The sequence below is a fragment of the Eucalyptus grandis genome, chromosome 8 (assembly GCF_016545825.1).
Source record: "Eucalyptus grandis isolate ANBG69807.140 chromosome 8, ASM1654582v1, whole genome shotgun sequence".
NCBI classification, from domain to species: domain Eukaryota; kingdom Viridiplantae; phylum Streptophyta; class Magnoliopsida; order Myrtales; family Myrtaceae; genus Eucalyptus; species Eucalyptus grandis.
In genome coordinates this window covers 24669198-24685160 of record NC_052619.1, presented here as the reverse complement: position 1 = coordinate 24685160, position 15963 = coordinate 24669198, and the positions used below count along the sequence as shown (strand labels likewise).

Sequence of the window (15963 nt, the reverse complement as noted above, 5' to 3'; positions counted from 1 at the left end):
GAAAGAGAAACTTATAAGTCGGGGACCTATTCTGGGAAGCACTTTTAACCATCTCAGAAACATAGACATTCAGCAGCAAACAGATCAAGCATCATCATCATCATACCAGACCCCTAAATCTCTATGGCATTTGATACGGAAGTTGATTACCACTCCAAAAATCAGGTTTTTCATTTAGAGTTTGTGCCAAAAGGCACTTCCCACATAAAAAATTTTGTTCACTAAAAGAAAAATTTACCTGCCATCTTGCCTTCTGTGCCAACAAAGCCTAGAAACAGTTGAAATCCTCTTCCTTCACTGCGGACGGATGAAAGAAGTCTGGTTGAATCCTGCAATAAAGCTGCAGATCTCGTTCAGGGGTCTCAAAGGAATGGAAGGGTGGTTCTTAAACTACCAAAAGATTTGCAAAAATTATGAGTGTCTTTGGCTGCACAGCGGGACATCTTAGCATATGCGGAAGCCATGAAACTCTTCAGTACACGAACTGAAACTAGTTATGGAATTCAATAATTGGGCTTTGAGAAGTGCAATTACTGATTGCGATCTGCTAGCATGGGACGTGGAACCTCTCATCACCGAATGCAAGAGTCTGATGGCCCAATCCTCTAAACTCGTACCCTTCTTTTCAATTTCATCATCCTTTTTCTCTAGCAATTGATTCCACTAAGTAGCTTGATTTCTGAGTTTGCTCCTTTTCTGACCAACCACTACCACTACTTGCTCCTTTAAATGTTGAGTGGCCATGCTAATTGGACTCACTTATTTGATGTGACCAAACACATATGATAAAGTGAAGTCTATTTTTTCCGCTTTCACATAAGAAGTAGTAATTAAACACGTAAATCTTATCAATTAAATATACTCAATTGGTAAAATAGAAAACTTTAAAACGAGGAGAAAAGAGAAATAAAAATACCAGCTATGGCACACGAATAATACAGTAGGCAGCCGATACCTGGGTAGAGGGCCCTCTCTTGCTTTTTCCACATCAGCTCTTAACTCTTAATATGGAAGATTGCCGTATCGCAATTACATTCAACGACGCAAGTAACAGTAGGTGACGGAAGGATCGAGTTGCACATAAAAAAGATCAAGCAAGTTGAGATACTCAATCTAAAGAAAAGTTTGAAAGACAATCAATTGTTCACCCCAAATTCAAGTGGAAAAGCAGCTATGCAATACATACCTCTAAACACGTACATCTTAACCAGCGGCTTTGTGGGCTCCATGACCTCCATTTTGCTTGGTTATAATGAATTATATTGCAAACGTCATTTTTTTTATGCATCATAAATGAAAAAAAAAAGAAGAAGCTAAGAAACATTACTTAATTTCGGATGACATCATCCACTTTTTCCATTTTTTTTTTAAAAGCCAAGCAAGTTAATTTCAGATAGAAAGTCCATCACACTTATTATTTCTTGTCAGTCCATTACACTTATTATTTCTTGTCATTCTTATCTAATAATGATATATATTTAGAGAATAAATTCAAATCAAAAGGGAGAAAAATAAGGCATATAATATATGTATTTTTATATATATATTTTTTTCAATTTCTTGTATGTGATTATGATTTACATGGAAACATTGTAATGATAAACAAGATTTTTTTTTTTTTTTTTTTTTGAAATTTTGGCAAAAATAGGTGTGTTAAGTGAAGTGGTATAATCCTGACATGAATCCTCAACGTGTTATCGCTCCTCTCCTCTGGTTGTCAATGGCACGGCAAACCTTCGATTGAATTGGCTGCCGCTAGACAATTGTGTTAGCGAGGCCAATTCAGTCGGAAGTTTGTCCCACCATCAATAACCCTAGAAGCAATAACACGTTAAGGATGCATGTTAGGATAGTTTAGCTCCTTTATGTGTATAACCACTTCACTCATCACTCCTATATCTGCCAAAGTTTCAAAAAAAAAAATCTTATCTATCACTACAATATTCCCATGTAATCGTAATAAAAAAAAAAATAACATTATGTGCCCTATTTTTCTCCATTTTGATTTGAATTTATTTTCCTTATATATATAACTATAAGATAAGAATAACGAAAAATGATAAGTGTGATGTACTTTATGTCTGAAATTAACTCGCTTGACTTAAAAAAGAAAAAATAAAAAAAGGTGAATGATGTTATTCGAATTAAAGTAACTTTTTTTTGGCATTTTTTTTCATTTCCTATGTATTGAAAAAATTGACGTTTGGCAATATAGAGAGAGGATTTACTATGACTGAGCAAAATGGAGATCATGGAGCCCAGGGCGCCGCGGATTAAGGCATACTTTTTTAGAGGCATGTTTTGCATCAATACTTTTCCACCTAAATTTGGGGTGATTGGTTGTTTTGCATTAATCGGTGCTCTCACCCTTTTATAAGGACAGATGTAAGATTGTTGAATGGTCGAAAATAAAGAGGGTCATTGTTCAATGTCTTTTTATTTATTTTTCTCTTGTGTCTGAACAATCAGTTTCCATTTTCATTATATTATTTTATTATTATTTATTCTCTATTGTTATTTACTATTTTTTTTTTTATTAAAGATGGGCTCGGTCCGCATAGAAATTGCATTGGGACTTCGCGACTCTAGCAGTGGACATAAATGGGCTAATTATATCCAGCCCCTTTCAATCTTAACCTCACCAAGCTCAATCCCAAATATAACCATAAGCGCACACCAAGTCCATTTTCAACTATACATATACACGCACGCATATATATTGGATCTTTTTCTCCTTTTGTTACTCACAGAATCGAACAAACTTACTTGTAAATAAATGCAAGCAAGATCAATGTTCAAGCCTTTAGGCAGAAGCATCCGTACGTTGTCATCTACTACCTTTGGCCGTCGCCGGAGTGCCTCCGTCGGCCACCATCTCGACTACCACTGATTCAGAACTCACACGCACGGCCGCAGCATGACCCAAACAAACAAAATAAAAAAAGGAACAAGATGAACAAACCGGTGCCAATGAGTTTAGAAGATTAACACGGAGGCCGTCGTTTTCCGGTTACTTCCTCATCGGCGACCACCAACGAACGCAGTGGTCAGATTCAATCTCGGCAACGACTGTATCCGACTGAAATCGTGCTCAGCAATCAATACGCGCTCAAAATAATCCACACGAATTTAGTTTAAGAATTTCGCCGAACGCATGGTGCGCAGTTGATTGAGGAGCAGGTCTTTAACCATTTCAAGTTCAGATTCCTACCTAGGTTCGAGCTTACCAACGCTAGATGCTCGCAATCGGAGAAACAAACTCAAATGGATCGCGTCAACAGAGGATTCAATATCTGAGCTGCAGTACGGGTCGAGAATCGGAATCGGAGCCTGCGGAAGAGCTTCACAACTGGAAGGTCTCGGCGCCTCGGGATCCCGGTCGGCTTCGGAACGGGCGGGAGACGGCGGGAGGCGTCGGGAGGGCGATGGGGGAAGTCCTCTGGAGTGAAGACACGAGGCGGTGAGGAAAATCGACTCCCAACTCTTTCGGTAACCGCGATTGGGAAGAGAGGCGAAAGAAACCACGGCGGCGGCGGCGGCTGTAGCTGTAGAGATGACCTTGCAGCGACGATGGGCCGCGTCGACGGGCGAAAGAGGAAGAAAGAAGAAGGTTTTCTCGAATTGCTTTTGCTAGAAAAGTTTCTCGGATCGCTTTTGCTAGAAAAGATCTCCGTTTTTCTCTGTCGTTTTCTCACCTTTGAACGAAGGGAGTCGGTTACAGGAGAGAGAAAGATGAGGAGAGAGAAGGATGATCTTGCTCGGTTGGGCACATTCTACTCAAATAAAGTTTCTAATTCAAAAAATTTGACTTGTTTTATGATCTGGCATTCACTTAACATCATATTTTCTCAATTCCTATTAAAAAAGACCACGTTAGATTTCCAACACACCACATCAACACAATTGGTAGATATCTCATTGAAAGGATTAAATTGCACCTTTTTCAAAATATATAGAACCTGCTTGTATTTTTTTCTAATATTTTAGGAATTGATTGTATTTTGGATCAACTATTATGACTTTTAATGTAATTTTCCCATTCATATCAATATTACAATATCAATGATTTCGATGCAATATTGGGCAACCACACAAGTCCATATATAGAGGAGACGAACTTAATTGAAATTAAAAAAAAAATGTGCGCATAAATAATGTCAACAGAATGCATAAGCACATGAATAATGAGGTGCAAATGGTGCAGCAACACATAAGTCACTGCTGAAGATTGTGGTCCACAGGAACAAAATGCGGGAGAATTGGATTTTATAAGATGTCAACAATTTATGGATCGTTTTTCCGTTGTTGATAAGTAATTATTTCAAAATTTAATCATCAAAAACAAAGAAACTAACTTTTCAAAAGCATCGAGAAATTATCCAAATTAGAAACCATGACCCCAACGTGTCTATAGAAAACCACCATATGATAGTGATTCATTGATTATGCTCAATACTCTAGTATATTTCCCGTTAGCATATGCACACGAAAATTTGTGTGTGCTAAACCTATTGGTAGGCTTATACATGGACAAAAGTACATAATCACCATTGTTGAAAAGCACCATGTAGATGAATAATGTGAAACCCGTAAGATTAAACCAAATAATTTTTTAAAAAAATGATAAGGAGATACATATGTAAAAGTGTTTGCGAAGCTTTGCCATTAGCTCTACTTGCCAAGTGTGTAAAACCAAAAAGGCAGTAAATCTGGAAAACTGATCCCGAATGACTGAGGTCTCGATAGAAATAAAACTGGAAAATCTGAAATTAATTACATGCAACCCAAATTAAAAATCCAAGACATCATATACAATTGTAGCCAAGCACAACTGTCTTTGTTCAAAATATAAAATTAAACTTAGATCAGAACATTAAAACATTCCCAAAGATGGCGTTTCAAGTAGAACATGTCTCAGTCGAGACTATTCCAAGGATGCACTAACATCACTGAATTTAGTAAATGATATGTAAAACTAAACATGTTATGCAGAATATGACACTTATCAATGAGATCACGATCTGACTGACAAGAAAATATGGAAAAATGAACACACTTGCTATGAATGTTGTATCCAAAGTCATCCTCTATCTATTTGCATATATTTGAATCTCACATGAGAGATTGAACTGAATGCCCATCTGGTACTTCAACAAGGACACAGATGTCCCACATATCAGAAAACATGTGCCACCCCTAATTTGTTTTGCTGGCTTAAAGATTGCTTCCTTAAGATCTGCCAGCCAACCCTTACTGCACCCACCTCTTCCCATTTAAATCTGTTTCACTCTCATTGGCTCTCTCTCTCTCTCTCTTCTCTCTCTAGTGCACTCTGCTAGCTTTCACTTAAAATCACTTACGAATTCTTTTTCATTAGCTTTGCAAATATGTTGTATCCTCCCAAAGTGCAGCTGGATCCATTAATTGATTATCTGCAATGATCGCCTTTAAATCATCCTCTAGTTGTGTGCATATGAGCACATATCCCAACCTTTTCACTGTTCCACCCGATAGACTAAGTTTAACGCTAAATCGTAAATATCTCTCGTTAAATTGCCCAAAATCAACTTCTCCCTCCAACACTCCCCACAGCGTATTTGGTACAAGATACTGAATCCACACTTGATCCGAATCAAATGAACCAAGAGTACCTGATAGCCCATTCCGCCTTTGATCGTGAATATGCGGCACGATGTCAAAAGATATTTCCTTTTCTCCACCTTCTACACCAACAACAACACAGAGAGCCAATTCTCGGAACTTGTAATACAAGTCCTGTGAAGCCATGAAAGATATGGTACCATCTTCAACAAGGATAAACTCCTCCGGTATCTCTCCTCTAGGGCTAACATGTTGGTCATCAAGAGGAAGTAAGGAATACCTACACCTCTGTTAAACGAGTAAATTGTTAGAAATACCCAAGTTTTGATAGTTAAAGTAAAAGAGTTTGATTTGAGTATATTCTTTTTAATTCAACCAAAGTTGTTCTACAGTAACTAGACATTGATCCTTGCTTACATTATAAAAATTACTCATGGGATATCAAATCATTCCCTTGCAGGTGTTGTAGCCACCCCTATTACATATACATGCAGAATCACTCTCAATTAGATTTGTTTATCTGTCTAGAATTTTCAGCTTTTATATTATACCCACAAAGTGTGCCCACCTTTCAGTATCAACATGCGTGCACAAAGAGAGAGAGATAGAGAGAGGTCAACCATGTTCATTCCTTATGTGGAGTAATTTGTTGAACTATCTTCCCGTGTGGTCATTTTACTATTTTGCAAATCTTTTGCTTCATTTGAACTGTCTTCCTCTTTGCCTGTTTGATCATGTTCATGCGTGCAGAATCACCTTATATTAATTGTTCATCTAGCATTTTCAGCGTTTGCAATATACACACAAACACCCAACATAGACTCTGTATCAATCACGCAAGAGAGAGAGAGAGAGAGAGAGAGAGAGAGAGAGAGAGAGAGAGAGAGAGAGACCTCAACTTGTTCATCTAGCATTTTCAGCGTTTGCAATATACACACAAACACTCAACATAGATTGTGTATCAATCACGCAGAGAGAGAGAGAGAGAGAGAGAGAGAGAGAGAGAGAGAGAGACCTCAACTGTGGATGTGTCCTGCGTAGCTAGGCCTGGTTTGGCAAAATAAGCTTCCTCTAAACTTGTTTGACAATCTTCATTCCGAATCTCGTAAACTAAAGCTGGATCTAGCAATTGATCATCTTTAAGCAAAATCTCCAAATCCTCCTCTAGTGGCTTGCATATTAGGCGGAATCCACACTTTGTCACAATTGCACCGGTCCCTCTTGCTGTAATCATAACTTGGAATTGGCTCCTGTCATTTGCGCCAAAGGCATCTTCTAGTCCTCCCCACAGCTCGCACGGTTCCCAACGGTCAAGCCACACATGGTCCAAACATGACACTGGATAGTCATACTCACCATGATCGGAATACCTCATCTCTTTGCCATTAACGAATGATTCAAGATAAAATTGATTATAGCCCGTGCGTTCTTTGCGGAATACAACACTAACAACTAATGCCACAATCTTCTTATACAAGTCCTTTGAAGCCGTGAAAGATAAATAACCCTCTTTATTAGGGAGCAACCACCATGGCATCTCTCCTCCAGGTAGAAGAAAATGGCCTCTAGGATAAAAATGCTGTCATACATGTAAGCCGTCAGATAGTTTTTCCAAATTGGCACATAAAAAGAGAAGTTTCAATCAGTTAAGTTGGTAGTACTAAAAAAAAATTGGTAGTCCTAGAGTTAAGCTATAGTTAGCAATAGCATTACAAAGATGTTTTGTAATTAATTGGTGAAAATAGTTAATTTATCGTTGAAGATTTTGTAATTGGATGAACATGTATTATTGAAGTTTTCCATTGGATGATCCTTATAATTCCATAGCAACTAGAGTTCCATAAATAGAGAGAATATCATTTATGCACAAATCACTTTCCATATATTTGCTTTTCTTAATTAGCCGGCCAATTCTAGATTTTCAGCCTTTAGAGAGAGAGAGAGAGAGAGAGTCTAACCTCAAGGTTGACCAAATCATTCATGGTCGATCCATTGTTGACCAATTTAGGACATAAAGGTAAGTAAGCATGCTGGACATGATGTATGTCGGAGGGAATTTTACTCAGAGATTTGCAATCATTTGCTTCCAGAGTGCAATTTCCTTGGAATCTTGAGAATCTCTTTTAGTTGGTGACAACCCGAAACATCCAACCAATTTAAGTGAGGAAAACATGAAGGATTCTCTAGAAACTCTACTTCTGATAGATTGCATCCATTAAAGGTTAAATACTGTAACCGAGGAAATCCCGTCTTTGCATGGGGATCACTTGAATCCTCCTCCTTTTTTGGAAACTTCATTAGTTTTGAGCAATTTGAAAGGTATAGAGTTTTAAGATTTTCCAATTTATAAATGCTAGGTGGAAGGATTGCCAGTTTCTTACAATGGGATAAATCTATAGTTTTCAAAGAGACAAGATTTTCTATGGATGCAGGAAGTTCCTCAATTGAAGTTCCGATTAAACCAATTTTACGCAAGCCTTTGATTTTATCTGGAATATCAGGGAATCTTTGCAATTTTGGGCAATAATTGAGATCAAGAAGTAGAAGATTCTTGGACCGGAGTACATTGGGGAAATGATGAAGTTTGAGCACCCACTCAAACTCAACAATTGCAAATTGTCATGATATGCAATTGATTCGTGGACAAGCTCCAAGCTTTTGCACTCACTAAGATTCAATTCCGTGAGACTTGGAGTACAGCTGATGTCCGGCATACAAACCAGTGACTGGCATGAATGGAAATTAATGAACTTCAAATTTTCGAGGTCCTGCAAGAAATATTCCACAGAAAAAAGAGATAAATATTCAATTAGAAGATCTGACTTTGATTTTTCACACATCATAAGTCATAAGCATGATCACAAAACTTTGATGAACAAGTGTTGGTTATTTATTTGTAAAACAAACAAAAGATGCTTTTTCTTGTCCCACGTAGGAATGGAGGAGATGGGCTAATTTATAAGTATGACCTTTTATAGTGTGTTCAAAGAAAAGGTTGGGATGTGGGCTAGATTTCACAATACCTACATGCGGGTGTACAATAATTAGGCGCACTTAGCACTTGGCACGTTTGCGCGCCCGCAATTTAATTAACACTAACCCATTTACTTTTATTTAATGTTGTACAGTTATCTTATTAACATTGATTAGTATAAAGGTTTTTTTTTTTATTAAGGAATTTAGGAAATTCTGAAATTCTGAATTTTATTTTTTAAAAATTACTATTTTTATTATTATTATTCTGAATTTTACGTGTCTCTTCAAGACAACCTTTGAGGTTATACTTGTTCAATTCACAATCTTTCTCGAAAGGTTGTATTTATTCATTTTGCAATCTTTCCTGAATGGTTGTGTTTGTTTACTTGCAACCTTTCGTGAAGAGTCGCTTATATACGTTAAGACCTATTTTTATGTATATGTTAGTTTTTGGCATGAATGAGAATTGAGTCATTTTCAAGTTTTTTTTTTCATAACTACAGTCATCTTTTCAATTGTTTTCTAGAGAGATCATGGAGAAATATTAGAATTGCTATTGCGTATTTTCATTTGAGACTTTGTTGTATCTTGAGGATATTTGTCGGTGACCATTAGCAATTTTGTAGGGTAAATAAATCCTTAAAAAAAATAATATCACGCCTCAAAGTCCGACTTGATTACTCTATCCGATTTGAAGCCGTATTTTCCAACAACAAGTACCTTCTTCTATTTTTTTGTGGTCAATGTGTATGTACATATGCATTTATGTATGTACGTACGTACATACGTATGCATGCATGTATATTTGAATATGTATACTCTTTTCCTAAATAAATTACTTATGAACAATTCTGCTGTCCAGTAGGGCACAAATCAAAACATTGTCCCGTGTTGGTAAAAGGTGAAATAATATGTATAAAAAATATAGTAATTGGAGACGTTTTCCTAAGAACAATAACAAACACCATCAGATTTAACATATAGCTATAAGTAATGAAAAAGCACCGAGTAAATACGTACCTTAAAGTGTCTGGGCGCTACCTTGATCTTGCTATTCCGCATATCAAGTCCGACTAATTTCTTTGAACCATGGCTAAATTCTAGGGTCGAACCACAATTAGGCCATTCAAACCACCTTAACCCATTAGGGAGATGAATGGGACCTTGAATAGAATTATTTACATTAAACAAGATGAGCAACCTCAAGTTTTTCATCTTTGTGAAAGCATCAGGACCAATATACATATCTTCTGGCTTTGGTAGCTGCAAGACTATGGCTTTTATTGCTTTTGTTTCCTGTATAATTTTTTCAAACATATTTAGGTTTATTTGTAACTATAGTAAAAAAAAGTCAAAGATAAAAATTGATTATGAATAAATACACCAACAAGTCTTACCTTATCTTCTGATAGAACATCAAGAACATCATCACGAAGCCATAATCTACTGCGGTTTATGGGATCATCACGATCTTCATCTTTAACAATATCCATACCCATTAATTGTATTAAGTCATGCATTTGTATTTTCTCTACCTCTTCACTAATCAAGCAGCGCTCAATGAGAATTTTTATTCCAATGGTTGTGTCAAATTCACAACTATCAAGAACTTTCTTAATGTATTCCTTACTCCTCCCCTTGAAGAAACAGGCAATGTGCAGAAAAATCTCCTTTGCATAAGGCTCCAATCCATCATAACTTACCTTTAACACATCGTTGATCTTTTTATCAGGACTTTTGGCAAGTTTTTGTAGGGTACTTTCCCATTCAGGTTCTCTTCTACCACACAAGAAAGCACCCAACACCTCAAGAGGCAAAGGAAGGCCTCTTGCATAACGTAATACCTGATGAACAAGATTCCTACTTATTTCTATTTCTTGATTTCCTCGAAAAGCATGCTTTCTAAAAAGTTCAACAGCGTCACCATCCTCAAGAGCTTTAACTTCATATATATGACCCTGATCTATCCCATGAGAAGTTAGTAGATGCTTATTTCTTGTTGTGATAATTATCCTACTTCCTTTACCGAACCACTCACAACCTCCGGCTAAAGCATTTAACTGGAATGCATCATCAACATCATCGAGAATGATGAGAACTTTCTTATTACAAAGTTTATCTTGAATTAATTGACTTCCTCCACCAACACTGTAGACTGCTAATTTCTTCCCCGGTAATACCTGCAATAACAATTTTTCTTGCAAAGGAACCAAATCAATGGATTTTTTGGAATTTTCTCGAATGCGTTCCAAGAAACTAGCACATTGAAACTCCCTAAAAATAGCGTTATAAATGGCTTTGGCAAGGGTTGTCTTCCCCACACCTCCTTGTCCCCATAATCCTACCATAAGAACATCATCCTTGGACTGTAGATTTAAGATTGTTTTAAGCTCTTGTACTCGGGAATCTATCCCCACCGGAAACATGGCTACATTTAATGGCGTTCGATCCAGTTGAGTTGAGATCTCCTGTACGATATGTTGTATAAACCCCGCTTCATTTCTATCAAGGAAAAATTAGTTGAAATTGCTTATAGAGTAATTCAAAGAAATGAATAAGTAATTAAAGAGAATTGTTGAGGAAGAAACTAGTCCACAATATATCTAGAGATGATTGTCCGAATATGTTCAACTAGTAAGATGCCCATATCTTCATGTTATGTGTTAATTTATTATTGCATTTATTAAAAATTCAAGTCAATTATTGGATATGCTAAATGCTGAGGCATTGTCTTGATCTCTTTACAAAGTTCATCAATTTTGTTTTTCTTTTGTTTTTCCTTAGATTTTCCGAATGCCTTCCGTTTTATCTGGTATTTCTCTTAGCAAAGTAGTAGCTAGGACGGAAACCAACAACGTGAAGTCCAAGTTAGCATTACCATGGGGTAAATCCTAATAAAAATCAAAGTGTTTTATCCTTTGGGATGACTTGAGTCCCACTTTTCAAAGTGGACAAACAAAGACACGTACGCCCATCGTTGGGACAAAGAAAACGATCTTTTTAATTACCTTCTTGCTCTTTAGGGCTTCAAGAATTTACAAGAATGTCATTAGGGGCCGCATTTCCTTTCAAAAACCTAGTTTTTCATTCTTTCTTTTTATTAAAAAAATAAAATAAACATTTCTAATAAATAAAAAAGAGGTTGATAGAAGACAAAATTTATCTTCTGCTATGTGTGATGGGATACATAATGAGGTCAATACTCTCTTGACACAATATTTCACTCGAGAAAATGACTATGTGGATACAAAGGATGGGAGAGATGCTCTTGCGAGAGAGGTGCCCATATTGGTCAATGAAAGGCTTGATGTAATTGAAATAGAGACTAATTTAAAGAAGCCTGAGGGATAAGCTTCGACTCAAGTCCTCAAAGTCCAGAAAATGCAGCAAGATAAATTTGTTTCAAGATATTAGTCAAAATTTTGTTTCAGGATATTTCTTATTTTCGTCTTTTTTTTTTTTTAATTTAGATCAGCCAAAATAAAACATTCAATTTACGTTGGTAATTTTACTATCATGAGTTTTTTTAAAACAAAAATATTTTAAGATATGTGACAAATCACTAAACTGATGCTAATTAATCATATATGGGCCATATGACACAATTACACTATGTGTCTTGCCATACCATGTGTTGCCACGTGGCAATGACATAGCAAAGTTCCCTGCCACATGGGGTACAAATGAGTGAAAACTCTCCCAGCTTTAACTATATATAGTAGATGGAAGATGTCAATATAGATTATTATACGTTAGTTTTTTTTTTTTTTATGTATTATGTACTGTCTTTATATTAGAGACACTTGTTATATTGGACAATTGTGCAATTTTCCTTTTAAAGGATTATCAATTTACAAATTCAAAATTTTGGGTTTCGTTAAAAAAAAAAAACATTTCATATTTTTCTGGAATTTAAATATTTAAAATCTACTTATAAAGGAATGGGCGAGCCGTGCCCCGGCCCTCAACAGGGGAAAATCACGTGCCTGGCCTTCGCCCCAGCCCCTCGCAACCGCATGTCCCCGCGATCGTGACATGCCCCTCAACGTCGCCCATCCTTGCCGTTGTCGCCCCCGTCTTTCTCTGTGACAGAAGAAAGTCTCAGCCGTCGTTGCCGACCTCCGGCGACCATCTCCGAAGGCTACCCACCCCTCGATCTGGGTTCGACACCCCAGATCTGAGGACGCGAGTGGTCGCCTAAGCCCCTTGATACAGAGAGACGGAGGGGTTGAGGTGACGCGGTTGGGTCTGGATGGGGACGTAGCAATCGGGCGGCGGCGTGGCCATCGGGGGGCTTTTAGAGGACGAACAGGCTGCTCTGTCTCGCTCGCACATTGTGCTCTGTTTCGCTCGCACATTGTGCTCTGTTTCGTGTGCTATATAAGGCGTGATCTGTGTTGTGTGAGTGTGTGTTTGCTTGAGAGTGAGGGGTAAAATTACCCGACTTTATAGGATCCCAAACCTCGGAGAAAATCAAGCATCAAAAGATCTAGACTAATTTAAGTAGTAGAGTTGTTCTCACATACCCATCAGTATATGGCCACCCGGACAAGCCGCCAGCATCATAGAGAGCTTTCTTCCATCTCTTTACTTGCTCCGAATTCTTCCCAAACTTGACCTCATGCTCACCCATAGCTTTTCCATAGCTCTGTTTCTGCCCTCTCACTTCTCTTGGTTCTACTTTGTAAAACACCGGAAGGACGTTGAGGCCTTTTTTCTCCTTGCACTCCATGATTTTCGATATCTCTTCCAAACACCATGTTGAAGAGGCGTAGTTCTCAGAGAAAACCACAATTGCAATTTGCGATTCCTCGATCGCTTGCATAAGTGCAGGTGATATTTGTTCTCCCTTCCTCAGCTCTTCATTGTCGATGTAAGTGGATATCCCTACTTGATCTAGAGCTGCGTAGAGATGACTGAGAAAGTGATTGCGGACATCTGGACCTCTGAAACTCAGGAAGACATCGTAACTCCTTCTGGGCTTCTTGGAGGAAGAAGAAGCCATTACATCGTAACTCCTTTTGGGCTCCTCAGGAGGAAGAAGAAGCCATTACATCGTAACTCCTTTTGGCCTCCTTGGAGGAAGAAGAAGCCTTGGAGGAAAAAGAACCCATCAGAATCAAGGAAGAGAGAAGGTTAACAATGAGCAATGAGTTGCCTAAGATTTGGTCCTTTGTTTGCACCATTTGATCTTCTCCTCATTTTCTTTATATATCGGGGGGGCTGCCTTTCTTTTCGAAAGGTCAACAAAGAATATTTTTAGGCCTTTCAATTATATTAGAATTTCAGAAGATGAAGGTACTTAAGGATGAGCCAAATCTTAGTGGGATTTTATCGTGTGCTTTAGGCACCTATAGTATTAATAGTAAGACTTTTTTTCATTTAAGATTACATTTGACCGAGATGTCTTATCACACAAATCTTTATGTAAGTTGAATTTATTATTACTTAGATTGTTAATGAATTTGATTGGTCGATATGAAAAAGAAAAATTCTATAAACGTATTTCATGCGCCCCTCGTTGGAGGCCAATTTTCTGATTATTAATCAGATGCACATGATGATGGACCCATGACTAATGTACTAGCTTCGGGGAAAATGAGATGGACCCGGACTAATGTACTAGAAAAAATTCGCGGGAAAATACGTGATAATGGACCCGTGACAAATGTGCACATGATGATGGACCCGTGACTAATGAGCTGGCTTCGGGGAAAATGGATTCCATATCTTTAGTCCTTTGTTTTCCTTTTTCTTTTGCGGAAAGTAGTATAATGGACCCCTGACAAATGATGATGGACCCGTGACTAATGAGATAGCTTCAGCACAGATTCCATATCTTTAGTCCTTTGTTTTCCTTTTTCTTTTGCGGAAAGTACACGATGATGGACCCGTGACTAATGTACTAGCTTCGGGGAAAACGCGCGTGATAATGGACCCGTATCTTTAGTCCTTTGTTTTCCTTTTTCTTTCGTGGAAAGTAGTGTCATCCCATCTCTTTTAAAAAGGTCAGCTACTCCATTGGCTCCCCTAAAAGTTACTTTAGTCCTTTGTCTTTCTTTTTCTTGTATGGAAAGTAGAGCATCTCATCTCTTTTCAAAAAGGTTAGCTTACTGCATTGGCTTCCAGGAAATGACATTCACAACCAATGCATCTTTCTTTTATTTTTCTTCTTTCGCAAATTATAAATAACCAGTCTCCTCGAAAGATATATCATTTTGAGTTTGTTTTTGTTTTTTTTTCTTATTGCAAATAACGGTATACTACCCCTCATGCACGCACTCTTGCGTCAAAAGTTGGTTAACCATACTTTCATTTTTTTTAAAGTGACCAAAAAATGAAATCCTTTAACGCAGGTTGAAGAATTGAATTTTTATGTCACCCAAATCTATGCCTGATTTAGCAAATGAAATTACAATTTGTCATACCAGCTTTGGGTTCAAACTGTAGCCACTACAGAAAATGGGATAAAAAGCATCTAAGTAAATTAAATAGGACTAATTATACTACAATTGCACTAGCTCGATTCTCATGATATCTTTTTTTTTTTTTTTTGGCTTAGTCAAAAACCCAAGTGAATATTTGCTCGTCACTTTCAGAAAAATAAAATGAAATAAGGCACCCAGCTCTACAAAAATGATCAAACTTTGATAGGCAAGTGACCCCCACCATTTATGTTTCCCACCAGCTACGTTTCTTTTAGAACAGCGCACACTCATCTCGAGAGCGAATCCAAGGCGAGACTCTCGACCCATTCCCATCTGTTGTCCATGCTACGACGCTGGGGAGGACCGTAAAGTAAACGAGAAAACTATGCGGATGTGATAGAACTGTGCGTTCAAGCCGCAGAGTAACGCATTCCACTCAGTGCATATGACCAAAGTTAATTCTTATCTCCACAATTCATATTCTCTTCCACAAAGTCGATGGATTTATTAGAGACCTATTGCACTTTAATAATCATAAATATCTAACTCGTTAAATCTACGGAATCAAGAGAAAGCATGGTGGAAACATGCTTGGAAATACGATGATTTCGTGCTGAAAGTTATTCAATTAGATCCATAATGTACGTGTCAAATGGGACAGCATATTAAAAGGAGTTGTTACAAACTTTTAGGCACGGAAGAACCTATTCTAATAGTTAAAATTAGCATTATTTTTGCTATGCCTTTTATGCAAAAGGATGGTGCTTCCATTTTTTTTTCTTTGTTGTTTGTCAAAATGAGTGTATCATGATGCACATACCAAGGGAAAATTGTCCAAAACATTCTAAACCTATAGCACTTTAGTCAATTCAGTCATAAATCTTTCAATTATACTAATTGAGTTGTAAATATTTTCACATTTTGTCAATTTAGTCTATTCAGTTAGTTTTAGCTAGAA

General features: G+C 37.3%; 1 protein-coding gene across 1 annotated transcript; it reads right to left on the bottom strand.

Annotated features, from left to right (window-relative positions):
* Positions 1–5384: 5384 nt before the first annotated feature.
* On the bottom strand, positions 5385–13822 carry LOC104416776 (disease resistance protein RUN1). The gene is made up of 6 exons (XM_039299299.1): positions 13104–13822; positions 9975–11079; positions 9598–9873; positions 7560–8369; positions 6617–7180; positions 5385–5889 (listed from the first exon to the last, which is right to left on the bottom strand). Exons 1-4 carry the CDS (start codon positions 13580–13582, stop codon positions 8058–8060), a joined length of 2172 nt encoding a protein of 723 aa, XP_039155233.1. The 5' UTR covers positions 13583–13822; the 3' UTR covers positions 5385–5889; positions 6617–7180; positions 7560–8057.
* Between the last annotated feature and the right edge of the window lie 2141 nt (positions 13823–15963).